Below are 27,156 nucleotides of genomic sequence, written 5' to 3' on the forward strand. Positions count from 1 at the left end.
CCTCGAGTGGGGAGCGTGCGGAGAGACCGGCCTGATCCCGGGCAGGCAGCGGGAGCCATGGACGCTGCGTCCGCAGCAGGCGGCCAGAGCCAGGCCTGGGCCGAAGCAGGGCGAAGGGGGGAGCGCCGCGCCGCGCCCCTTGGGCACCTCTAGAAGGGAGCGACTCTTCCTGTCCCTCATTGCTGCGGTCCCGTGTTATGGACCCCCGCGCCCGGGGGAGGAGACCAGCTGCAGGCGTCCTGGGAGCGCTGGGGACACGGAGCTGCTCAGGCCCGCTGATCTCCTGGGGTCTGTGAGTTTGTCAGTCGATCCCACTGTCTTTTCCATCGGGGGTACCCCTGACCCCAGCAGAACGATTTGGAAGAAATTCCATGAAAACTTGTGATGTCGTCCCCTGCTGCTTCTATTACTGAGCCCCCCCCCCCCCCTTGGAAGAGGCTTTTGCTCTTCAAAGCTAGAAATAGACAGGTAAGTGTTTTAAAAGACGCATATGTATGACATCATATGGTGGTTGTTTTAAAATAAAGTTTTTTATTGTGTAGAAATTCCTGTTAGAAGATTTCTGCGGTGTGAGAGATAATTAGGCTTGTCAGAATTAGAGTCTTAGTTTTTCATAATTTTGATGGATGTCAATGTTTGTTTATTGTTAAGCATTCTTTATTTTTATTGCCTTAAATTTTCTCAGTAGATCAGAATTACAGGTTTGAAGAATTTCTCCCACCCTCTAATTTACACAGTTTAAATTTTCACAGTTGCAGGAAGTTATGGGGGTGGGGGGAATCAGACAATTATTTAATTACAATAGACTAAATTTTAAAAAGTTAAAGCTTTATATCTGTTAAAACACAAATTGTCAACATCACATATCAGAATATACAAAGTAAATATCCTTAAATCAAATTGAGTTCTCAGGCAGCATTTTTTACTTTTGTCTATTTGTAAATTTAAATAAATGATCATAGATGGAAATATTTTAATTGGTTTATACAGTGAAATTGACATTCACCAACATTTACTGATAAAAATCTACATCTACTCCTAGTTCTAATGTGACTGGGAGAATGACAGATGGGAACATCTTGCATGAAGGTGGCAGGGAAGAAAAAGTGTGGAGCTCACTAAGCCCTGGTCTGTGATGATTAGCCCACTGCGCAATCTGAGTTCTGCAGAACTACATGATGAGATTTGTGCTGAGAAAGGCAGCTGAGACCAGAACAACAACAACATGTCCTGATTCTGAAGCTGGAGCAACATGGGTGGTCCCTGCACAGAACCTCATTGATGTTTTTTGCAGGATCAAGATTTATACAGCTGATTTCTGATACACTTTAAAATAATACCATTGACTTGCTCTGTGACCTTAATCACATCACAAAATCTGTCTCTCAGTTTCCATACCTGTAAAAGGGGACTTATGATACTTACAGTAGAAGTTCAGAGTTACAAACACCAGAGTTATGAACTCACCAGTCAACCACACACCTCATTTGGAAATGAAAGTACACAATCAGACAGCAGCAGAGACAAATAAATACATAAATAAGCAAGTACAGTATGGCATTAAACATATGATGAAAAAAGGGAAAATTAAAAAAAAATTTGACAATGTAAAGAAACTTTCTGTGCTTGTTCCATTTAAATTAAGATGGTTAAAATAAGTGTTTTTCTTCTGCATAGTAAAGTTTTAAAGCTGTGTTAAGTCAAGGTTCCTTTCTAAACTTTTGAAAGAACAATAACGTTTTGTTCATAGTTATGAACATTTCAGAGTTATGAACAACCTCCATTCCGCTTTCGTAACTGAGTCTACTGTACCCACTCTGTGGCATATAGAGATCTGTAAAATGCTTTGAGATGATTGGGTGAAAGGTGCAAATGATGAGGCTATTTACAAACAATTTAAACTGCATCCCTTTTGAGATAGTTTATAATATGATGAGCAGTAATTTCCAGATTCTCCATTCTATACAATTTTGTTGCTGAGAGAGAGTGTGGATTAAAAGTTTGTGTGTGTGGATCATGGCTCTGCATCGACATTTTGGGGATCCCCCAGACCAGTAAGGGATTCTGTCACTGCCTGACTTATAACTTTGGGTGCCTAAATGCTGTGCTGCTATGGCTCAGACCTCTTGACACCAGTAGCCAGCCTACAAGCATAAAGGTCTCAGCCCTGGCTTCCATCCACCTAGTTACTCCTTGCAGCGTGACCCCACTAGCCCTTCTGGTCCCAAGTCTCCCCAAATTCACTTCCCTGAATTTTAACTACCAGTCAGACTTTTCCCCTCCAGTTCATCACCCCCAAAAAGGAGTGAAACCTGCCCTCAGTTATCAGTTCACACACTCCACACAGTTTGCACAGCTCTGGCTGGGGTAAAAGTAAACAAAAAGTTTATTTAATAGAAAAATCATAAATTCAAAGATGAAATAGTAAAGAAAAACACAAACAGGTTACACAGAAGATAAATAAAGATGCAATTTCAGACTTTACACTTCAATATTAGCTAAGTTCCCTTTTCTAAAACAAGTTATCTCTTGCCTCTGAACAGTTTTCCAGCATGCCCTCTGTCTTAGTGGGGATCCAGTGTTCCACATACAACAGTACCCTGCTTGGATGTTGTTCCTCGTAGCTGTTCCAGATAACCTTCACTTCAAACCCCTTCTCTTTAAACAGCCTACAGGGTTTGCAGGGCTTTTTCCCCCTCTCTCAGGCTACATCTACAGTGGAGCACTTACAGCTGCGCCACTGTAACACTTGTGGTGGAGATGCTCTAAGCCAACCGTCAGTTTAATAACTCCTGCCTCTGCAAGAGATGGTAGCTATATCAGGGGTGAAGCTCTCCCCCTGACGTAGCGCTGCCTACATCAGCACTTAGGTTGGTGTAATTTATGTTGCTCAGTGGTGTGGATAATTTATATCCTTGAGCAAATAAATTATACTGAAGTAACCTGTAGTGTAGACAGGGTCTTAGACTATGGTAATTCATGGGCGGCAGCAACACCCTCCTTCTTTAGGGTATATCTTCACTTAAAATGCTATAGTGTGATGCTACATATACTGATGGGAGGGGTTCTCCTGTCAGCATAGTTAATGCACCTCCCCGCGAGGTGGTAGCTAGGTTGATGGAAGAATTCTTCCATGGACCTAGTGCTGTCTACATAGGAAGATAGGGCAGTATAGCTAAATCTCTCTAGGGTATACATTTTTCATACCCCTGAGAGAGGTAGCTATACCGATATAAATTCCTAGTTTAGACCAGCCCTTAATTTTCCAAGACTGGGGTTTTCTTTTCATTTTCCCTCTTTCCATTACCTAATGGCCCACCATTGTCTTTCCTTAAGTTGTACAATGCTAGGTGCTTACAGTTAGTTTTGTGTAAACAACTAGCCTGAAAGGTCACCCTCTCTGCCTGTTTACGTCATCCTCCTGTTGTGAAGTGATGCTGTAATTGCACCCTAGTTACATTTACAGTGTTCTACACATATATGCATGCATGCATTCATAACCAGCCTGTATGTTCGTATCTCCTAATGATCATCAAATTTTAGAATATTACAAGCTTTCATAAAAGACCTTACTTCACATATTTCCATTGTATGTATCTAAGGTATCCAAGGTGCTGAGGGAGTTGGCCGATGTGATTGCAGAGCCATTTTGAAGCAGTTGGAGGAGAGGAAGGTGATCAGGAACAGTCAACATGGATTCACCAAGAGCAAGTCATGCCTGACCAACCTGATTGCCTTCTATAATGAGATAACTGGCACTGTGGATGTGGGGAAAACGGTGAATGTGATATATCTTGACATTAGCAAAGCATTTGATATGGTCTTGCGCAGTATTCTTGCCAACAAGTTAAAAAAGTATGGATTGGATGAATGGACTGTAAGATGGATAGAAAGCTGGCTAGATTGTCAGGCTCAATGGGAGTGATCAGTGGCTGGATGTCTACTTGGCAGCCAGTATCAAGCGGAGTGCCCCAGGGGTTGTAGAGGTAGAAATCCTAAAGCCATCTTGGATCCTCTAAAGGACAACTAGGCATTGTGAGCCTTCTTGTTCCCTCCCCACTCCAATTTGGCGCCTTTTCCATGTTTAGGTGGGAAAGACAGTGGCTGTCAATCATCTAATCTGCCTAGTAACCAAAAGTCTATATAAGGCAGTGTTTAGATCAGATCAGGGCTGCCCATCTGCGTGGCAGAATGCAGAACAGACAAGGGTAGGCCATTTGCCCCACATGGGCTACTTTAAGTAGGGAATTATTCATTCACACACACCTAATCCATCTTTAGTAAGATTCGCTTACTGCATGCACGACGACGCAGGTAGAGGGAGGGGGAGTTCAACAACTTACCTGAAAGAAGCTCGTCTGGCCCTCCTTTAAATCCTTCTTCCATCCAGGGGATCCAGTGGTCCTGGCGTGCTGTACCAACCTAAGGAGAAAAAGGACATCAGTACTTCAAGCTGCTAAAGATGGTATTGTAATCATTGTGTGTTTGTCTGTATAGTTCCCTCTTGTTACAGCCTGCCTTGTTTTGTTATCTGCTTGTTGTCAGCTTGGTTATTTTGGGGGTCCTTGCCATTACCTCCCTTTAATAAACTCTGTTGTGCTTTTATTTCGTAAAGTCTTCTGTAAAAATACAACCCCCCGGTGATAGATACTGGTAGGGGACGACCCTAAGTCCGAAAAATCTGGGCCACTTTAATCTTAGCCTCTGTTTCAGTCAACAGGGGTTCTGTCCTGGGGCCAGTTTTGTTCATCATCTTTATTAATGATCTGGATGATGGGATTAATTGCATCCTCAGCAAATTCAGATGACACTAAATTGTGGGGAAAGATAGATACACGGAGGGTAGAGATAGGGTCCAGAGTGACCTACACAAATTGGAGGATTGGGCCAAAAGAAATCTGAGGTTCAACAAGGACAAGTGCAGAGTCCTGCACTTAGGAAGGAAGAATCCCATGCACCGCTACAGGCTGGGGACCGACTGGCTAAGCAGCAGTTCTGCAGAAAAGGACCTGGGGGATTACAGTGGACAAGAAGCTGACTATGAATCAGCAGTGTGCCCTTGTTGCCAAGAAGGGCAATGCATATTGGGCTGTATTAGTAGAAGCATTGCCAGCAGATCGAGGGAAGTGATTATTCCCCTGTTTGGCACTGGTGAGGCCACACCTGGAGTATTGCATCCAGTTTTGGTCCCCCCACTACAGAAGGGATATGGACAAATTGGAGAGTCCAGCGGAGGACAACGAAAATGATTAGGGGGCTGGGGCACATGACTTGCGAGGAGAGGCTGAGGGAACTGGGGTTATTTAGTCTACAGAAGAAGGCTGTTATCAAATCTTCTCAACTACTTGAAGGGAGGTTCCAAAGAGGATGGAGTTTGGCTGTTCTCAATGGTGGCATATGACCGAACAAGGAGCAATGGTCTCAGGTTGCAGTTGTGGAGGTCTAGGTTGGATATTAGGAAACACTATTTCACTGGGGCGGGAGGGTGGTGAAGCACTGGAATGGGTTACCTAGGGAGGTGATGGAATCTCCATCTTTAGAGGTTTTTAAAGTCCAGCTTGACAAAGCCCTGTCTGGAATCATTTAGTGGGTGTTGGTCCTGCTTTGAGCAGGGCGTTGGACTGGATGACCTCCTGAGGTCCCTTCCAACTCTAATATTCTATGGAACCAGTTAATTCAATTGCTTATTCTTTAGGGTTCAGACCCTCTGCTCTCCTCTTGATATGTCTTGACCCTGATAGTCACACACCCCCTTGTGAGTTTGATGCTGGAGTTTTGGCCACTGGCCATGACGTAAGCTTCACCTCTGTCCCCACTTTTCTGGACAGAGTGTTGGCTATCTCCAGCCCATCAATACTTTTAATCTCCATATCATACTGCAAAGCTATGCTCATTCTATGTAGCTATACCAGTAGTGTGTGGTCTGTTAATACCCTGAACCGCCTATTGAACAGGTAAGTTCTGAGGACTTGTCTACACCTGAAATGGTACAGCAGCACTACAGCTGTGCTGCTGCAGCTCTTGAGTGCAGATATACCTACGCTTTCAGTGTAGTTAATCCACCTCCCTGAGTGGCTGTGGCTAGGTCAATGGAAAAATTCTTCAGTCAATCTAATCATGTCTAGGTGGGGACTTAAATCGGCTTAACTATGTCACTCAGGGCTGTGGGTTTTTTACACCCGGGAGTGATAGTTATGCCAATCTAATTTTCTAGTGTAGACCAGAACTGAGTTATTTCACAGTTCATAACACTCCTTATCTATTATGGTTGTTCAGTGGGAGACAGTTTTTTTGCTCAGCAATGCAATGGAGTGTTTCTTGTTTTCCTCCCCAGTCTGCATTAATATAGCTGTGAGACCTTTGTTGAATGCATCAGTGCACATTTTAAACATTTTCTTAAAATCTGGACTAGCCAAAATGAGTGTCTTTGATAAAATTTGTTTCACAGTATCAAAACCCTTTTGACAGGAGTCTGTCCAAACCACTTTTTCTGGTTTTGTTTTCTGGCAAAGGCTCATGATAGGAGCAACAATGTCACGGAAACCTCCCACAGCTTTTCAATAATAGTTAACCAGATCTATAAAAGATTGAATCTGTTTCCTAGTTTTGGGGACAAGCCAATTCACAATAGCTTTCTCCTTTCAGGGGATATGGGTAGACTTGGCCTCTGCCCATCTAATGATGCAGGTAAGGGATCTTTGCTGCCTCTACTGTGTATTTTGACACCTTGACTATGCAGCCTGCCTCCCTCCCTGAGGCCTTTCAATATCTTCCCCAAATGTTTTGTGTTCTTCCTAGATATTGCTTAATATACCAATATTGTCTATGTAGCTGAGAGTAGTGTCCTGGAATCCATATAGTACCTGATTAACCAGCCTCTGGAATGTGGCTCCTGCTTTAATTTATCCAGAGGATAGTACCTTAAACTCAAAAAGTCCAAAATTAGTAGTGAATGGGAATGGAGACTTTTTGTGTGACTCTCTTTCCAAGGGGATTTGCTAGTTGTCCCTTGGTTAAATCTAAAGTACTTAAATGTTTAGTTCTGCTACATCTATAAAACACATTATCCACATGAGGCATAGGGCAAGCATCTGGGACCGTAACCACATTCAGGGCTTGTGTACGCTTAAAATGCTGCAGTGGTGCAGCTTCCCTGCTGTAGTGCTTCAGTGAAGACACTCCCTCCTACGCTGACCTAGTGCACCTCCCTGAGAGTCAGTAGCTAGGTTGATGGGAAAATTCTCCTGTTGACCTAGTGCTGTCTACACCGGAGTTAGATTGGTTTAACTGTGTCACTCGGCTATGGATTTCTCACTCTGCTGCGCAATGTAGTTATACCGACCTAATGTCCTGGTGTAGACCAGGTCTAAATTTTCTATAATCCACCCAAAACCGTACTGTATGGTTGTTCTTTGAGACTGGAACAACTGGGGAAGCCCAGGAGCTGTCTGAAGTCAGATCTACACTAGGAAATTACACCAGCATAGCTATGTCCCTCAGGGGGCTGAAAAATCCACACCCGAGATAGAGGTAGCTATGCCAACCTAACTCGTGGAGTAGACAGTGCCCGGTGGATGGAAGAATTCTTCTGTCGACCTAGACACTGCCTCTCAGGGAGGTGGATTACCTACACTGACAGGAGAAACCCTACTGCCAAAGTAGGTAGTGTCTACAGCAGGGGTAGGCAACCTATGGCACACGTGCTGAAGGCAGCATGTGAGCTGATTTTCAGTGGCACTCACACTGCCTGGGTCCTGGCCACAGGTCGGGGGGCTCTGCATTTTAATTTAATTTTAAATAAAGCTTCTGAAACATTTTGAAACTTTATTTACTTTACATATAACAATAGTTTAGTTATATATTATAGACTTATAGAAAGAGACCTTCTAAAAAGATTAAAATGTTTTACTGGCACACAAAAACATAGATTAGAGTGAATAAATGAAGACTCGGCACACCACTTCTGAAAGGTTGCCTACCCCTGGTCTACAGTGAAGCACTCCAGGGGTACAGCTGTAGCACTGCAGCATTTCAAGTGCAGACAAGCCCTAAGTCCAGGAGAGATGATACTTTGTGGTCCTCATTTGCATAGCATGCATACTATAGCCTCTGTTGTTGTAAGCTTTCAATCTGTTAATATGTACAGTCTGGAGAAAGCCCTGCCATAGGCTTTCTGTACCTGGAAAAAGAACAGGAGTACTTGTGGCACCTTAGAGACTAACAAATTGATTTGAGCATAAACTGAAACCTGTACCTGGAAAGTGACTCATTTAGTCTCTCTATCATCTCAGAGGGACCCTTCCATGAGTTCTGCATTGTATGCATTTTTACAGGGGCCAATACCAGAATGAAATTACCTATATCAAAGGCTCTTTCACACACCGTTTTGTCATACCGTACTTTTTGTGCAGCTCATCTCTTATCAAGATTATACTGTACCAGCTCCATGATGGATTTCAGTTGTGTCCTGAATTGAGATACAAATTCAGTTGCTGGTTCCCCTTCTGAGTCAGTGTTACCTTCCCATGAATCTCTGGTCTAGGCAGCCTCTGACCTTCCTTCCATACAGGAGGTCGAATGGAGAGAATCCTACTGATTCTTGGAGTACTTCTCTTTAAGCAAACAACAATAGGCACGGCAGTAGCATGTCCCAGTCCCTTGCCTTCTTGTCTGTATACATTGTCAGCATGGATTTAAGTGTCCCATTAAATCTTTCAGCTAATCCATTTATTTCTGGGTGACATAGGACAGACTTTAGTAGTTTAACCCACACTTTTTTTATAACTCAGAATAAGTGGGACATGAAATTTGACCCATAATCTGACTTTTTTTGTGGGGGGAACCCTCCTTATTAAATATTGAAAGGAGTGCAGTTGCCACTGTTTCTGCCTCTGTATTAGCCAGGTCTACTGCCTATGGGTAGCTGGTAGCAAAGCCAACTACTGCACTATACTTTTTTTACCATTTTTGGATGGCTTAGGAAATGGACCAATAATGTCCATGGCAAGTGGAATGCTTCTCCAATTACAGGCATTGGTTGCAATGGGGCTTTGCGGAGATTATTGTCTTTTTCTGCTTTTAGCACAAGTCACAGGACTTTCAATAGTCCTTTTTGTGCAGGTTTACACGATGCCAGTAAAAGTGTCCTTTTTACTCCTAGATGTCCAGCAAATGGACAATGGACAGTCATGGGCTAAAAATAGTAATGCTGCCCTGTGCTTTTTGGGCACTAGGAGTTGTTTGTAGGTCTCCCAGGGGCTCTTGTTCTTTCCCACTGGGGTTTCTGTAAATATTCTACCTTTTTCCATAAAAGCCTCCCCCATTATCCTTTACAAGAGTATTGCTATGAACATCCACTTTTCACCTGAGCGAACCCCACCCCTTTCCCTTCCTCTTCCCCCTAAGGCCCCGCCCCCTGGCCAGGCCAGTGTGGAACCCAGCCAGGGAGCCTGGGCCATTGTCGGGGGGAGCTGCAGCAGATCCTCCACCTGCCCAGGGTGTGTGTGTGGCGGGGGGCTGAGAGCAACCCCCAGCTTCTGTCCCCACCCCTTGGACTCCCTGCCTGGCTGAGGGCAGGTGGAGGACCCACAACTCCACAGCTGCCTGCGTGGCTCTCCCCAACCTGGCTCCAGCCAGCTGCAGTCTGGCCATGGTAAGAGCCACACGGGCTCTGTGAGGAGCCATGGAGTCACGGACCCTCCACCTGCCCTCAGCCAGGCGGAGAGCCCAGGGGGGGCATGCAGGGGTGAGGACAGGCTCCTTGGCCCCGCTCCAGCTTCCGGCTTGGCCGAGGACGGGACCTCAGTAGCCCTTGATTAGAGATTGTTGTAAAAAGCCAAAAATCTAATGTCTTTATTAAGACCATGATTTTTAGTGTCTAGCAGAGTTATAAATTGCAGCTGCTCGGCTTGTCTTTTGAAGGTGGTGTGCAGGTTTTTGCAGATTTCCTTTGAGAATAAGGACTGAGAGGTCATATACAGAGTGATCATTTTGTGAAAAGTGTTCGTCTACAGTGATATGCTGTTGTTGTCTTTTATCATTTTTCTGAGAGTTCATTGGAGAGCATAATGATCGGTTTCACCCACATAGTTGATATTTGGGTATTTAGTACAGTGGGGTGAGATACATCACATGCTGTGATAGGATCCAGAGATTTTTCTCTTCAGTTTCTATGGTCCACCGTTGTCTTTCCCTAGATCCTTATAGTTAGTTGTGTGTAAACAACTGGCCTGGGAGTTGACCCTCCTTGCCGGATTACTCGACAGCCTATTGGGAGGTGATGCTGTAGTTGCAGCCGCTAGTTACAATTACAATGTTCTAGACATATATACATCCATACATTTGTAACCATAGCCTGTCTGCATATCTCCTCATGACCATCAAGTTCAGAACGTTACAAGCTTTCATAAAAGACCTTGCTTCAAATATATTTATACACCATATCATTGTATATAGCCAGTTGATTCAATTGCTTATTATTTGGGGTTCAGACCCCTTGTTTTCCCCTTGGGGTGCCTGGACCCTGATTATCAAAGGTAGTCAAAGGCTGGAAGTAACAGAGGGCTCCAGCAGGTGTGATTATAGGTGGTGGCAAGTACTAAGGCTCCAGGTGGCTTCAGGCCCACAGCCATGATTACTAGTGATGGTAGGAGGTGCCACAGGGACAAGATGTACACACAGTCCCAGGATATGGCATGATCTGAGGGAAGAGGGATACAGCGGCTTATGTAATTCCTACATTTAATGGTCCTGTTGCTGCCTGTTAAACATAAGGGCTGGAGCAGGAGGTGAGGATGTGGAGTTAATGAAGAAGTCACAATATTGCCAACTTCAGGAGATCGAAAATCATGATTGGCCCGAAAATCATGACATTAAAAAAAATTGTGTTTTTTTTTAGACCAGTCTCTTGACTTTTGAACTCCCCCTGCCCATCCCCAGCACATGCACAGTTAGTGTTGTCCACTCTCCCACATGTACTGGATAAGGTGATTTTTGCCCCCTCGCTCCCATATCTGTCCATCTCCTGCCTAGCAATTAATCCAATCTCCCAGTCCCTGCCTCAGTTCTCTCCCCACCCAACCCCCCTCAACTCAGCCCCCCTCTTAGTTCAGTGCCCCAGCCCCCCATACTCACCACCCCATCAGTTCATCCTTCATATCCCATTGATCTCCACTATCCTCAGTTCACTCTCCCAGTGCTCACTTAACCTGTTCAGAACCCACCATCAATATAGCCCCCTGACCCTCCTCACTTCAGCCCCCAGCCTCATCTCTGCTCCTTAGGGTTCCTCATCCTCCCCAGGCCTTGAGGGGTTCAGTGGGGTTCAGGGGGCAGAGGAGCAGGCACCTGGCGCTGACAGCTGGAGCGCTGGCTGCACCTGGAGTGGCTGACAGGATTTTCTAAATAAAATTAAGCCTCACTTTTAGAACTCTCAAAGGTCAGGGGTTTTTCCCCAGTTGATTCAATTGCTTATTTGAGGGTTGGCCCTCCCCACTTCTGTGAAGTTTCTCTGCCCTGCTGGGATGTAGCTATGAGATCTCTTGTTAGCTTAATAGCTATGTTTATCTGGTATGTAACTGAATTCACGTCTTTCAAAGTACTTTGGAATTAACTGCTGGTGGAGAAACCTCATTGCTTTGTTTAGGGGTGGAGGGGTAATTCCTGTTTGACTGGAAACACATTTGTGTGGTGGCTGAAAAAAAATTCTGACATTTGAGATTTCTATTGTGTGATCATGAGAGAGGCTTAATTTTACTGAGAAGTCACGACTCTCATGATCAGTTTGTGAGAGCTAGCATATCTGGAGTCAGAGCAGGGAGAAATCTGTTATACAGCCCACTAAAGGCTGAGGTACAGACATGAGCTAGTGATTGGACTTGGTGGGAAGGTTGGGGAGAGAGCAGCTGGATTGTAAGGCTGTGAAGAGAAGCACAACCCATGGGAGTAGTTATCTGACCTGCAGAGGGGAGAGAGCAAGCTTGTCTGGGGATCCACAAAATTCAAGTGTTCTGATTAGACCTGATGTGAGCAGGGTCACATGCTTTGGTGCTTTAAATGATGGGGGCAACTGGTGACTATTTTGGGTGGGGCTCTTCATGTTGCCAATATGGACTTTTAACAGGTACAAGCAATGGTGGGGAAAGCTTTGGAGACCCTCACAAGACAGGGCTTCTTTGCATCTAGCTTCTCCCCAAAGGACAAATATGAAATGTGCTATGAGATTGGTTTATGCCCTGAAACAAGGCTTATTTTCCTTCCCAATGTTTATGCTACCTACTCTAACGTGGATGTTTTAGTGACATGTGTCTGACAAAGTGGGTATTCACCCACGAAAGCTCATGCTCCAATACGTCTGTTAGTCTATAAGGTGCCACAGGACTCTGTCGCTTTTTAGTAACCATGTAATCCCCACGCAGCATGCATGCAGATTGCTTTTTCTAGGAACTAGAGCTGGGCATGAACCTACACTTCCACTCCATATATTTCTGAACTTCTGGGTAAATTCAGATCAGTAGCCTAATTTAGCAGCTGACCTTAATCTCTATTCTGGACAAACCCTCAGATTTGTATAGCCCCAAATTCTGGGAGAGCTTGGATTTAAAGTTCAGCTTCATGATCTATCTTGATGAGGAACAATAATCTGAGCTGGGCAGTGTGCATAGGAGATGAATGTGGAACATGCTAAATGATTCTGAACATAGACAAATGAGAATTTTGTTTAACTCCTTATACCGCAAATGGCCTGAATAATTTTTTAAGAATAAGGGATCCTCAGAGTTTAATTAAAAATAATATTTTAGCTGCTCAAGTACTTTGCCAATATGGTTCAAAGCGCCATTCTTGTCATGTGCAAATGGGAAAGGGCTCCTTTTTCTTGCACTCCTTTCAGGAAGGATTTTGACTGATAAACTGAGTAATTTGCTATTTGAAAAGCAAATACAGTAAGCGGGAGAGTACAAAGATTAGGTAAACAGCACCACTTGTACTGGCTATACCCCTCCCATGGGGTTCCTGCTTTAAAGGTCCAAAGTCAATGATTAAAGTGTCTGCCCTCAGTGTTATCCATAAGCCTAATAAGAGTGCTAGTTTGTGGTACTAATGCCTATTTTTCTAAGGAATATTGGTAGAATTTCAGTAAGGAGGGTGGTGGGTTTAATACTTATTGCAATGTAACAGACATTCTCAAGAGTAAGATCTGCTTTCCAAAGACTGAAGTTAGTAGTGGAAAGGCTCTTTAAAACTGTCAGGGGCTTCCCGAGTGACGATGCTGGTGCAAAACATGCAGGTATGTATTTCCATGTGTTCTAGCTAAGACTGGAAATCATTTTCAGTTGTCCTGGCCCCTAATAATAGAGTATTATTTATTATACACATTGTCTCAGACATTCTCCCATTCATGATCTCTATGGCAGCCACATCAGCTGGTTATATAAGAGAGTCATATCAAAAAAGTACTGATGCGTTTTTCAGCTGTCTTTAGAGCAACATGTGTTTTGTCCCTTTCGGGGAATAAAATTTTCTTTGCTCATCATTTCATCTCCCTCTCTCATTGGTTCAGTTTCAGTCAGATTAACACAGGGAGACATGACAGCAGTATTTGATCAGGCACTCTCTTTAGATGATCTGCAAAGCTCCACAGACCATAGTTTGGGAACCTCTGATCTAGTCCCTCCCCCTTTCACTTCATTTAGTCCAGTGGTTCTCAAACTTCTGTGCTGGTGACTTCTTTCACCTAGCAGGCCTCCGAGTGTGACCAAATATATAAAAAGTGCTTTTTAATTTATAACACCATTATAGATGCTGGAGGCAAAGCGGGGTTTGGGGTGGAGACTGACAGCGCGCAACCCCCCATGTAATAACCTTGTGACCCCCTGAGGGATCCCAATTCCCAGTTTGAGAACCCCTGATCTAGTCTGTCCAGTACCTGTATTGTTAAATTTGCTCTTATGCATGCACACAGAGTAATTCCACCTGGGAATGTATTTTTCTTTGAGTAGTGTCACTAGTGGTGCTCCACTATAGGTGTGCGCGCACCCCTGTGCTGTCGATCAGAGAATTTCAATAGCAGTCCATCCCGCCAGCATACTCGCAGTTCCTCGGCTGCCATGAGTCTAGCTAGCATGCGCAGGCATTTCTCCCTCAGTTCCTTCTCAGCCACCGTAAGCTGCAAACAGAGCTGAGAGCGGTCCATTCACAGAACGTTAACTCCTGATAGTTTTGCCATTTTTTTTGCTTCTTTGAAGTCCCTTTCTTTTAGTACTTATTTGTTTTTAGTTGCCGGAAAAAAACCAAAACAATAGGGTCTCGCCTACTGCCCCCACCCTGGACAAGTCACAAGGGTATGCTTGGCTCCCAGGCTTTAAAAAGTGTCTTAGCTGCAAACATTCCATCCCAATAATGGACGGACACTAGCAGTGTATTCGCTGCCTTACGGAGAAGCACAATCTACAAAAGTGTGGTTGGTACCAGCAGCTGAAACCCAAATCCAGGAAGGACAGAGAGTTAAGGCCAAAATTCCTGCTTACAGAGTTCACCCTTCAACCTCCAGAGTCCTGGAGTGAGATATTCCTGCAAACTTCTGTGTCAAGGAAATGAGCCAGTCACTAAAGACTGGTAACAAGAGGTCTGTGAATCGCTGTAATGAGGTTTTGTTGAAGATAAAAGGGAAAAAGCAAATACCATTCTGATTGCACGCACCTGGCCCAGTCAGACATGGTACCCTTCCTGTCTCAGCTGGCCTTGTGTTCACGGTGACCCTACCAATCAGACCCTATCTCCTATCACAAAACAAGGGTCGCACCCTTCATCACAATCCATGGGTCCTGCATCTCAAAGCATGGCTCCTTCATGGTTCCAGCACATAGAGGCATCCTGCCTGGAGGTGGTACAGGAGGTACTATTGCACAGTAGGAATGGTGCTACTTGTCACACCTACCTACAGAAAATGAAAGAGATTCCAGATATGGTGCCAACACAAGGATATCACCCCTAATTCAGCCACCTTACCGGTGATCCTTGACTATCTGTTATCCCTAAAGAAATCAGGTCTCTCTTTTGTTTTTTAAGTACATCAGAAGCAGGAAGCCTGCTAAACAACCAGTGGGGCCCCTTGACAATCAAAATACAAAAGGTGCACTTAAAGACGATAAAGTCATTGCAGAGAAACTAAATGGATTCTTTGCTTCAGTCTTCACGGCTGAGGATGTTAGGGAGATTCCCAAACCTGAACTGGCTTTTGTAGGTGACAAATCTGAGCAACTGTCACAGATTGAAGTGTCACTAGAGGTGGTTTTGGAATTAATTGATAAACTCAACATTAACAAGTCACTGGGACCAGATGGCATTCACCCAAGAGTTCTGAAAGAACTCAAATATGAAGTTGCGGAACTACTAACTAAGGGTTGTAACCTGTCCTTTAAATTGGCTTCGGTACCTAATGACTGGAAGTCAGTTAATGTAATGCCAATATTTAAAAAGGGCTCTAGAGGTGATCCCGACAATTACAGACCGGTAAATCTAACGTCAGTACCGGGCAAATTAGTCGAAACAATAGTTAAGAATAAAATTGTCAGACACATAGAAAAACAAACTGTTGAGCAATAGTCAACATGGTTTCTGTAAAGGGAAATCGTGTCTTACTAATCTATTAGAGTTCTTGAAAGGGGTCAACAAACATGTGGACAAGGGGGATCCAGTGGACATAAGATTTCCAGAAAGCCTTTGATAAGGTCCCTCACCAAAGGCTCTTACATAAATTAAGCTGTCATGGGATAAAAGGGAAGGTCCTTTTTTGGATTGAGAACTGGTTAAAAGACAGGAAACAAAGGGTAGGAATTAATGGTAAATCCTCAGAATGGAGAGGGGTAACTAGTGGTGTTCCCCAAGGGTCAGTCCTAGGACCAATCCTATTCAATTTGTTCATAAATGATCTGGAGAAAGAGGTAAACAGTGAGGTGGCAAAGTTTGCAGATGATACTAACCTACTCAAGATAGTTAAGACCAAAGCAGATTGTGAAGAACTTCAAAAAGATCTCACAAAACTAAGTGATTGCGCAACAAAATGGCAAATGAAATTTACATTTATCCACATTAAAGTGATGCACATTGGAAAAAATAACCCCAACTATACATACAATATGATGGGGGCTAATTTAGCTACAACGAGTCAGGAAAAAGATCTTGGCGTCATTGTGGATAGTTCTCTGAAGATGTCCACGCAGTGTGCAGAGGCGGTCAAAAAAGCAAACAAGATGTTAGGAATCATTAAAAAGGGGACAGAGAATAAGACTGAGAATATATTATTGCCCTTATATAAATCCATGGTAAACCCACATCTCGAATATTGTGTACAGATGTGGTCTCCTCACCTCAAAAAAGATATTCTAGCACTAGAAAAGGTTCAGAAAAGGGCAAATAAAATGATTAGGGGTTTGGAGAGGGTCCCATATGAGGAGAGATTAAAGAGGCTAGGCCTCCTCAGCTTGGAAAAGAGGAGACTAAGGGGGGATATGATAGAGGTATATAAAATCATGAGTGATGTTGAGAAAGTGGATAAGGAAAAGTTATTTACTTATTCCCATAATACAAGAACTAGGGGTCACCAAATGAAATTAATAGGTAGCAGGTTTAAAACAAATAAAAGGAAGTTCTTCTTCACACAGTGCACAGTCAGCTTGTGGAACTCCTTACCTGAGGTGGTTGTGAAGGCTGGGACTATAACAATGTTTAAAAGGGAACTGGATAAATTCATGGTGGCTAAGTCCATAAATGGCTATTAGGCGGGAAGGGTAAAGAATGGTGTCCCTAGCCTCTGTTCATCAGAGGATGGAGATGGATGGCAGGAGAGAGATCACTTGATCATTGCCTGTTAGGTTCACTCCCTCTGGGACACCTGGCGTTCGCCACTGTCGGCTAGATGGACCTTTGGTCTGACCCGGTACGGCCATTCTTATGTTATGTTCTATTAGCTTGCTGAAGGTTAACATGACAGCAATTGTAGCCAGAAGGTAGAAGGCTACTCAATGTTTTCTCACCCAGCTATGAAGAGGTTTCTGAAATGTATAGCAAATTTCTTCCCACAACCCCAGGCCCTCACTCTGCAATGGGACCTCAACCTAATGTGAAATGGCCTGAACAGACCACCATTTGAACCCATGAACTTGCTTGTTAACTCACCTTTCCAGGAAGACAGCATTCCTCATCACCATCACTTCTGCCAGAAGGATAGGGGAGACTGAGGTACATCCCCCTTTTACGGTGTTCTTCCCAGAGGTCACACTCAGGCTGCACCCAAAGTTCACTCTCAAAATAACTTCTGCATTTCACATGAATCAACTCATTCAACTCCCAACATTCTATCCAAAACCTCATACGGATAACAGAGAGGCCATCCTCCATATGCTCGATGTGAGGAGAGCTTTGGCCTTATACTTAGACAGGATAAAAGCCTTCCGGAAATCTATAAGGCTCTTCCTTTGAGTTGTGTAAAGGTCAAAAGATGCAGTGATCTCAGCTCAGAGGCTCTTCAAGTTGGTCTCCAACTGTATTAAGCTCTGCAACCAATTATAAGGGGGTAATACCCCCATCTTCAATACTCACGCATTCTACAAAGTTGGTCTTCTCATCAAATGCCTTCTCTAAGGGTATCCCTGTATCAGAGGGATGCAGAGCAACTACATAGTGTTCTGCGAAGGTATTTGCAGATGCCTATGTCATTCTGAGTGATTTGGCTTCAGATGCCCAATTCAGGGCCTCTGCACTATCATTTGTATCAGACTCGACTCCAAAGTCCCAGCCTCCAGCAGTGGGTACTGCTCAGGAGTCACCTACACTGGAGCTCCAATAGGGACACTACTACTCGAAGTTGTTACTCACCTTGTGCAGTAACAATGTTCTTTGACATGTGTCTCTCTGTGGGTGCTCCACGACCCTCCCTCTTGCCCTCTACTTCGGAGTTCCACTTGTTGACTCTACAGTAGAGTCAGAACTGAGGAAGAAATGCCCACGCATGCTGGCTAGCCTCATGGCAGGTGGGGAGTAGTGTGTGCGTAGGCAGGACGGACTACACCAGGTGAGTAACTTCCTCTTCCTTCTTAATTATTCTAGGCCAAATTCTGCCCTTACCTACACCTGTCCTATCTAATTGGGCCTACCACCACAACGGATAGAAATGACTCAGTACACAAATGGCTCATGTTACCTTTCCAGCCAAATTTCTGATAGGAACAATATTCTGAAGAGAAGAGGAAGGTTGAGTTTTGTGGTTAAAAGCGTCGTGCTGAGTGACATGCACCTGGATTCTATTCCCAGCACTGACTTGAATGTCTTGGGTAAGTCACTTAATCTCTCTGTGCTTTATGTGTTCCCTCGGTTAAAGATGATGATACTTTACAGGGAAGTACTGAGGCTCAGTACCAGGCAGTTCTTAACATGTTCGTTAGTAGTGTACAGCACTCAAACCCTATTGAAGTCATTTCCATTAATTTCATTGGGCTTTGGAGCAGACCCTTAGATGCTCATAGTCATAAGTAAAAGCCTTTCAGGATTGATCATTTTCATGTTTAAGATGAAAGCTACTGTTGAAATGCAAAATAATATTACATTTTCAGTTTTGTCCAAAAAGTCACGATTTAATTTATTCAAAAGTATTTATTTCACAAATTTTTATCCACAGCTGAATATTACAGTAACTATTACAAGCATTTCCTATAAACAAAGGTGTCGTTTACAGATTTGTTCAAAATGGAAAAATATTTTATCAGCAGTAGTATTTCATCTACATTCCAGGGTTCACCCCCCTGAATATCATTCAGACTCCTTCAGAACAGCTGAACCTTCTGCTCATTAAGGTAATGAGACTTCACACAAAAAAATAGGACTTGGACTGTTATCGCAGCACATTTTTGGACAGTTTGTTTAAATTTCAGTTTTGTTTCAAGATCTATTTTCTGACATTTGCAGTTTTTAAAAAATAAATTCTATACTTCTGAAGGGAAAAATATTTTCCAAATTGTTTCCCTTTAACGTTTACTCTGCTATAATTTCAGAAAGAAAATAATTGTCAGTTATGGTTGTACTATATGTAATTCAATAAGGTTGGAAGAGAAGGTTTATGGAGGTTCATGTAATATACTTTAATTATGTTGGCACATTAAAGTGCAGTTAAGAAATGTTACTTCTGCAACACTGTCCGCAACAATTTTAATCTGACTAGAATAAGTTTACATAGTCAGCCTATTGTCTGACTGGGAAAGAAATATGACCTAGTATTACAAGTGTTTTATCATTAATGTCACTTAAACCTTTTGCAGTTCACTTGGGCTGTACAAATTGAGGGTGAAATCTTGTGAACACTTACACATGTGAGTAATTTTACTCACGCGATCAGTCAGATTGGGTTTGATTCTCCATTATTATTATTGGTCTTACAGCTAATAGAGTGGAGAATCAGGTCTATTGACTAAAATGGGACTACTCACAAAGTTATTTATGTGTGTGGTTGCAGGATCTATGTATACAATCTTGTTATCCTTGCTCAGGTGAGAAATTCTCACTTATGATTAATTCCAGTGGATTCAATGATGTAATTGAGTGAGGAATTTTGTGCACAAGCAAAGGTTGCACAATTCAGTTTTGAGCTTTGATGGATGATGTTCCTTTCCCCAAACTCTTAGTGTAAATTTACAGTAGCTGTGAAAGATCAACAGGAACGGCTACAAAAATACAATTGAAAAGAAACTGAAGCCAGTTTCAAACTAAAATAAAACTTGGAAGTTATGTCCTGGATGTTGTGGAAGTGTCTTGAACACGGACTACACAGCAGAGAATGCATGCATGAAGTCAAGTTTATGGTTATAGTCAGTGTTGATTATTTTTATATTACATATAGTTTACATTTCCGTGGAGATTAGGGGACTAGTCCCAATCATTCCCTTAGAAACAGAATGCATGGAAAAAAATGTGAGGAGATTAAAAACATTTTTGCAAACCTTCTCAGTGTAATGTAATGCTTTATAAGCGAACTTATGAATCTACAGACTTTTATGATATGACATTAAAATTTTCCCACAGCTTAACACTTTTTTCAGAGAAACATTGAGAAGTCAGTTATCTTAGTAACAGCTAAAGGTACACAGTGGGAAAGTACTCATCTTAGTCATCAATACTTAAAACAAATCTGAAAAGCAAAGTTTTCCAAAAGCCGTGCTTTTACATTTAACATTTTTGAATTTTCTTTTAATGTACAGACATTGCAGATTTTTGAGGGAAAAAGGCCTATTTGAGCATGATAATACAACTGAATTAAACCAGATATTTTAAAAATTGCTAACAGAAAAGATCAGGTACATTAATGATATTTTCTGCAGAATCCTTTTCCAAATGCAGCTTAGTGGATAAGTTAAATTATTACACATCAAAACATTAAATACCCAGTTCCTATCTATTTCAATACTAATGGTTTGTAAGAGATTCTTTTTATAATACATATAAATTAAGTTCCTTACAGCTCCCAGTGAAATACCATTATCTCTTTGAAGAACATTAACCACATTTTACACCTGTGATTAGTAACAAGACCATTGTGGAAGAGGATTTTGCAGCTCCCTTTAATTTAGTCTGATTGATAAGCATTAAGTTTGGTGAATCCTGGTGGAGTCGTACAGTGAATAATTCACAACATTAGAGAGAGGTAGAGACCCAAAGAGCCTGAGAAGAAACTGCTGGCATAAGATGAGTTGTGAGGATAGCATCTGTGTCTCATGGGACTAAGTTTTGCTTCAGATTATTTTTCTTTAGTGTGAAGATGGGTTCACGGCAGGAGAAACATAGGATTTAATTGAAAAATAAAATGCACTGAAAAATTTAACATATGCTTTGAAGAAATATTGTAGCCGAAGAGGTAGCTATAATAAAAACTACTACTTTAGGCAGGCATTTGACACTGAGAAGAGCAAGAAAGCAGGCTTTCTGAGCCGCAGCCAACATGTGGTATGATTCCTACTGTAAATGGGAGAAAAATGAAGGCATTACTGAATACATACATTAGGTGCAAATGATCAAGGAGTGTAGTTTGGAGGTAGTGCTGGCAATAAATGTTCTGCTATACTCTATTATGGGCACTGGTTCTAGGAAAAGGTTCCTCCTCCATTGTGAATTGGCTTAATTATATCCTTCACTGGTAATAGCTATGCTAAACCATAGTCTTTTGTTTGAGCGCATATACTTTTACTGTAGACATAGTCCAATATAACTCTTACTAGCACTCACTTCTTTAACGTTTGCTTTTTATAGCAATATACATATACAGGACTATTATAGTATGTGTATATACACAGATTATATACATAATGTCTAAATCAGGACACACTCCTTGTCTAAAAGGTGACCATGGTATGTTCTGTTTGGGGTGTAGTGTATGTCTAAAAAATTCTCATGTTCTGGGATAATTGGATACCTTATCATAAATTTGCTATTTGGAGATGATTTACAGCAACTAAAAATAGTCTGAAAAATGCAGATAGGTTTTTCTAAAAAGCACTTTGTCATCATGAAACTGCTGAGACACAATAAGAACCATAGCAGTAAATGCAAAGAAATCAAGATTTTCTTAGGGAGGACCATTATGGAGGTGAACAGGCCTACATGTTCATCATTTGCAAAAGACTGGGCCTTTGCAAGTGACAAATCTCCCCATTGCATTTTGCAGCCTGGAAAGTTAGAACTGCAAAAAGTGTTGTGACCTTAAAGCTGCAAAGGTCATAATTTGTAAACATGCCCCATCACAAATTAATACAATCATTGCTGTTATATGGCACTGTCTACCTTTATATGCCATTTTCTTCTAGTGAGGAGAGCATTTCCTATGACTACTGGGAATTAAATAGATTCTGGCAAGTACTGAGAATGGTCAATAAATGCTTTGGGAATAGCAGACCCATTTTAATTCCTGAATAGTGAGGAAGAGGGAACTTTTTATATTAATAAAGATTTCAAAAAAATCCTATTGGATCACAATTCAAATGATTTTATCTGATAACTTCTTGTATTTGACAGTTTTTAATTCATTATTCTGATAGGAATTTAAGATTATTGTTGACTTTATGTTCTGTTAAAGTGCTTTGGGTTATCAAAATACAGTTTTAGGATTTCTGAGCTGGGCCATGTCTACACTTAACATTATTGATACAGCTGTGCTGCTGTCAGAGCACTTACTTAGCTGTGTTATGCCAACAGGAGAGCACTCACCTGTCAATATAATAAAACCAGCTCAGTGAGTGGCCGTGGCTATGTCAGCAGGAGAGCGTCTCCTCCCAACATAGCGCCGTGCACACGAGCGCTTATGCCAGCAAACTTTATGTCGCTTGGAGGTCTTTTTCACACCTCTCAGCGACAAAAGTTTTGCCGACATAAGTGCTAGTATAGACATGGACTTAGTCATTCAACTTCTTACCCATTCTCTTTTGCTTTAAAACACTGTGAATTAAATTATTGCTAGTATTCCTTTTGTTTGTTAGCTTAGGCCCTGAAGCTGCACCACTGGTCAAAAGAAGTATTGATACTGAATTCAATGGGTAAAATTCTGACCCTCTCTAAGTCAATTGGAGTTTTTCCACTGACTTAATTAGGGCTAGGATTTCACCCAATGTGAGCAGGATCAGGAACTTCATTTAACTAAATTGAGTTTACATGTGTTATACACACACATGAAAAACGCCATAACTTATAGAATGGTGTAGGCAGAGCCGTCCCTTGGGTATGGTGAATTGGGGCAACCGCCCTGGCCCCATGCTTCCATAAAATCATGAGGAGGCGGGTAGGGAGGTGAGGCAGGGTCAGAGGGCAAAGGGGGAGGTTGAGCGGCAGGCAGGCGTGGGTAATGAGGCAAGCAGCAGCCACTGACAGCCCCCCTGCCAGAACCTTCCCCCCCCACAGCACCACCTGCACACAGATCAGTACCTGCCCCTGCCGTGGATCAGTTATTTCACGGCGTCAGGAAGTGCTGTGGGGGAGGGGAGAGGAGTGAAACTGGGCGGGGAAGAGGCGGGGCGGAATAGGCAGTAGGGGGAAGGGGTGGAGTGGGGACGGAGCACCCCTGGACAGATTAGAAACTCGGTGCCTATGTCCCAGCCTGAAACCCTCCAAGGGACAGCCCTGGGTGTAGGTCTAGTTTTGCTACATGGATTCTGGTACTGGCTATATCAGCCCACGGAAACAGCTACTGCCCTCCATAATTATGTAAGGTATTAAAAACTTGTGGAGCATCTTTGTCTTTACTGGATGTGGCAGTATCTTAACTCCTAAAAGCATAGGGTAAAGCCAGGAGTGGATTTTAGAATGCAAGTTTCCTGTATGGCTGGGGGGAGATAGACTACAGCCCCTCACCTACTGGATTATTGCATCAGAAAGCTTTGAGGCCATCACCACAATTTTGTGGGCAAGAGAAAGTCCAAATGACCACCTCTAGCCACATCTCTGCAGCATGCACAGAAATAAAGGCGTATTGGATGAAGTTTGGAGAGCAGTGGTGACTTTCAGGAAGTCAGAATTCCTGACAAATAAAATCCACCTTGGTGAAAACAAGCGTAGTTTTCAGTCTGTCACCATAACCTGTGTGATGAACACTTATTCACACATTTTGCAACTTATATTTCTGAACTGACCATTGTGATACAGTGACTAGCAACAGGAAGAAATGTGAAATTGTCTCTCTGTATAGAAATGCATTAATATGTACAAACCACCTTATCAATGCCATCATTTTTCTGAAGACAGTGTTTTGACTTTGATTTTTATCTGGAGTTTCTTCATAGCCCCTTATGAAGACCAAATTAACCATCTCCCATTTGCCAGTGTTTGCTGTTCATATCTGTTCGAGACTCTGTTATAGGCTTTGCACTATTTCAACATGAAATCAAGCAATAAAAAAATTCGGTATTTCAAGTATTCTTATTTTGAGCTGCAAGTTACAAAAAAAAAAAAAAATCACATACAAGATCAGTGTCTTATTGTAGTATAAAGTTTAGCACTAACTGATTACTGTGTATTGGTTCTTCCATAATCTTGTTTGGTCCACATCAAAAAGATCTTTCCTTTTTTTTTTTTTTTTTTTTTGCTTGAGTTCTCTGGTGAAGGGGGACCGGTTTGAAGACATTTTCTTCAGACTTCACTGAGAAATTCCAAGTTGAGAGAAGCAGGGATGTGAATAGAGTCCATGGTTATGGAGGATGGGCTGAACGGAAACAAAACTGGGAACATATATTTGTAGTCTAACAGCAGCTGGGGAGGGTCATTTCGCTCTTGCAAATTTGCCTATGAGGTTTGTGTGGAAAAAATAAAAGGTTAGTGTGTTTTTCATCTCAATCATTGCTTTTTTTAATTTGCATTTGCAACACTTAACACAATAAAAGGTCTGAAGAAAGATAGTGTGTATAGGATCTAAGGATACAGGAAAAATGTGCTCTAGTTTCATCCCAAGGGGGAAAATGTATTCTTTGAGCACAGCATGCTGGACAAGTATAGAAGATGGAGTGATCCCTGCCCCAATCAACATACAATATTGATGTTTAGGAATATCAAGTTTCAAACACATCTCTCTGGAGCCTGACCAAATGGAATTTCTGAGTGATGTAGGATACAGGATTTAGAGAGATGACAAACTAACCAGCACTTTGTATGATTAGGGGAGACGGAATAAAGATACACCAAGTAATTGAAATGTTATCAACATAAGCTTAAATCCTGGCAGGTGCTAGGCATAGCACTGTGGCCAGTCAAAAAAGCATGGGCAGAAATATACTCCGTATTCTGGTTTGGCTAGACCCACTCTGGCAGGCGCCAAAGAGGAACATTCCAGAGTTGGGAATTACGGGGCTGGGGGTTTGAATGTATGATCCTGTACGCAGTCCCTAATAATAAATTTGCTTCTTTTCCAGTATGTTTTTGTGCGTCCTTGGGGACAGTTATGCCACTTCCCCTACACTGGCCAGATTTTGTCCCATTCTCTTTTCTGTCATCAGAAGTCAGCACTGGCAATAGAGAATTTTGTTACCCACCCAATATTTCTTTTCCAATAATTCCTCCCGCTTTCTCCTCCACAGTGTTTTGCAGTGATCTTCCTTCAAGCAGTGAACAGGCCTCCCCCCTGGAGATGCATCCATGATGCTGCATAAGTAGCCAGGGAGTTTGCAGCAGAGCAACACAAGTTGTAACTTCCCACGAAGTGATGGAAAGTGCTGCCCATTCAACTCCAGGAGTGAGAGAGTGAATACGACTCTCTTGAGTAGCAGCATACACTACCAGAAATATGCTTGTCCTTTATCCAGCACATCAACAGGACTGAGAAGACTGTTAAACACTAGCTACTATTTTCCTACTTTCTCTTTTTGACATTCAAGCATGCTGGGTGGCAGTTGATTGCTCTCTTCCATTTCAGAAGTGGCTGCATTTCAGTGATGTCCTACATTCCTGTATCCTACTAGCCTTACTTGCAGAACTAGTCTCATTGAGAAAATGAACACTTGAATGCCCAGATACTATACCGCTAAGTAGAACTGGACAATTTTTTTTTATTTTTGGTGAATAGTAAACCAAAACATTGCAAATTTGACATGAAATTGCTGAATAGTTTCAGCCAAAATCTTTGTTTTCAGGATTGAGATACTATTCACAAAATGGCTGGAGGATGAGACAGTGGTAGTGCCTGCCTTGTAAAGTGTAGCTCTGCGCTCTCACCTAAGATACGGAATAGGAGTCAGGTTCAATTGCCTCCTCTATCTGATCTGAAGAAGGGATTTAAACTAGGAGCTCACATACAGCAGAAAAGTTCCCTTACTCCTGAGACTATTGAATAGTCTGGAGTGGGTCTTTCTCAGTCTCTACTGTTGAAGTGGTTCCACTTTGTATAACTAATTAGTCATTGGAGGTTGGGACAAAGAGAGTGAGAATGATTATGCAGCCAAGTGGTGAGGGCACTCTTCTGCAATGTGGGGCACCCAAGTTCAAATCACTTCTCCATATCAGTATTAGGAGGGAACTGAATGTCTCTCCCCCACATCCCAGGAGAGTGCCCTAACTACTAGGTTAATGCTTCTAAGGGAGGTGGCACCATCACCCCTACTTCCTCCTTTTAAAGGTATCTGGAAACAATGTTTCCTTCAACCCAAAACAAACTTTGAAAAACTTTGGTGAATTGAAAAATTTGAACAGACTCAAATTTAATTTGTTTTTTGGAACTGCCGGTGACCTGATAAATAATTATTCGCCCAGCTCTACTGATAAGGGCCATGTAAGTACCTACATAGAAGTGACCAGAGCTCAGGATGTAATTTATTAAATGACTTGGGATCCTTTAAAATGAAGCGTTCTACGTGCATGTAAAGAATTATTACTCATTTTTATCAGTATATTAGAGCAGATTAAAAATGCTTTCTGGCTTTGATGGAGGTTCCTGGAATCTTTGCAAGATCATAAAATATTCAAAGAAAGCAAAGTTGAGAGCGTCTTGTATCATACACTGATTTAAGCATCATTTCCTTCTGTTCATTTGCTCCTATACACTGTGGAATATTTGATTTATTAGAAATGAATTGTGAGGTAAACGGAACTCAGAATTGGATAATAATTTTTATAGCATATCTGACTGGAAAATTGAAATCTTATCAGAGAAAGCAGCATGATGGGGCAAGAGCAGCTATTTTGCGTATATGTGTTATTTTACCGAGAACATTAAGACCAACAAAAAAAAAGGTCCATACTGCAGATGTAATTTACAATACAATATTTTTCTTGTTTCCTGTTGAGGGTTTCTCTAAAATTACCCAATCTTGTTTTGTCTTTGTTTTACAATAAAGTGTGAGTGAATTTGAATAACTTGATGTTATGTACATGTACAACTAATATGAAACCAATTAAAGTAATATACTAAAACTAAAACCTGAAGAGTAATTCTAAGGATTAGATACCAATAATACCCAGTCTAGCTATCTGTTAAATGTACAGTTACTTTGCGTATTGAATCTAAACTATTTTAACTTCACGTTTGTATACCGCCTAGCCTTTTGTGGTCAGGAACAATCCCGTGACGCAAAGGTAGAAGCGCTGACCATTACAGTCTGGCCAATTCTGATTAGGCAGCATATATTTATCACTCATGAACTG

The 27,156-nt window shown here is 42.2% G+C and overlaps 2 protein-coding genes, 1 long non-coding RNA gene and 1 other non-coding gene across 9 annotated transcripts in view; 2 read left to right on the forward strand and 2 right to left on the reverse strand.

The window, feature by feature from the left end:
• RPL17 (ribosomal protein L17) overlaps positions 1 to 27,156 on the reverse strand; it is a 347,358-nt gene that overhangs the window by 244,538 nt on the left and 75,664 nt on the right. The window lies entirely within an intron of this gene.
• LOC127047011 (uncharacterized) lies at positions 209 to 26,897 on the forward strand. 2 transcript variants are annotated; one of them, XR_007773262.1, is made up of 3 exons: positions 209 to 468; positions 3,603 to 4,465; positions 25,098 to 26,897. It is a non-coding gene; the product is annotated as an uncharacterized LOC127047011 (long non-coding RNA). The 2 variants fall into 2 exon arrangements; XR_007773261.1 differs by lacking the exon at positions 25,098 to 26,897 and having other exon boundaries at positions 3,603 to 4,605.
• On the forward strand, positions 1,127 to 1,212 carry LOC127048566 (small Cajal body-specific RNA 18). The gene has a single exon (XR_007773741.1). It is a non-coding gene; the product is annotated as a small Cajal body-specific RNA 18 (non-coding RNA).
• Positions 18,622 to 27,156, reverse strand: part of MYO5B (myosin VB) — a 356,389-nt gene continuing 347,854 nt past the window's right edge. For all 4 annotated transcript variants that reach the window (XM_050944628.1, XM_050944626.1, XM_050944629.1 and 1 more), the window contains one exon: positions 18,622 to 24,309. In XM_050944628.1, the coding sequence (XP_050800585.1) occupies positions 24,157 to 24,309 (153 nt within the window). In that variant the 3' untranslated portion in view covers positions 18,622 to 24,156. The remainder of the gene's footprint in view (positions 24,310 to 27,156) is intronic.

The sequence above is a fragment of the Gopherus flavomarginatus genome, chromosome 3, assembly GCF_025201925.1.
Source record: "Gopherus flavomarginatus isolate rGopFla2 chromosome 3, rGopFla2.mat.asm, whole genome shotgun sequence".
Taxonomy (NCBI): domain Eukaryota; kingdom Metazoa; phylum Chordata; order Testudines; family Testudinidae; genus Gopherus; species Gopherus flavomarginatus.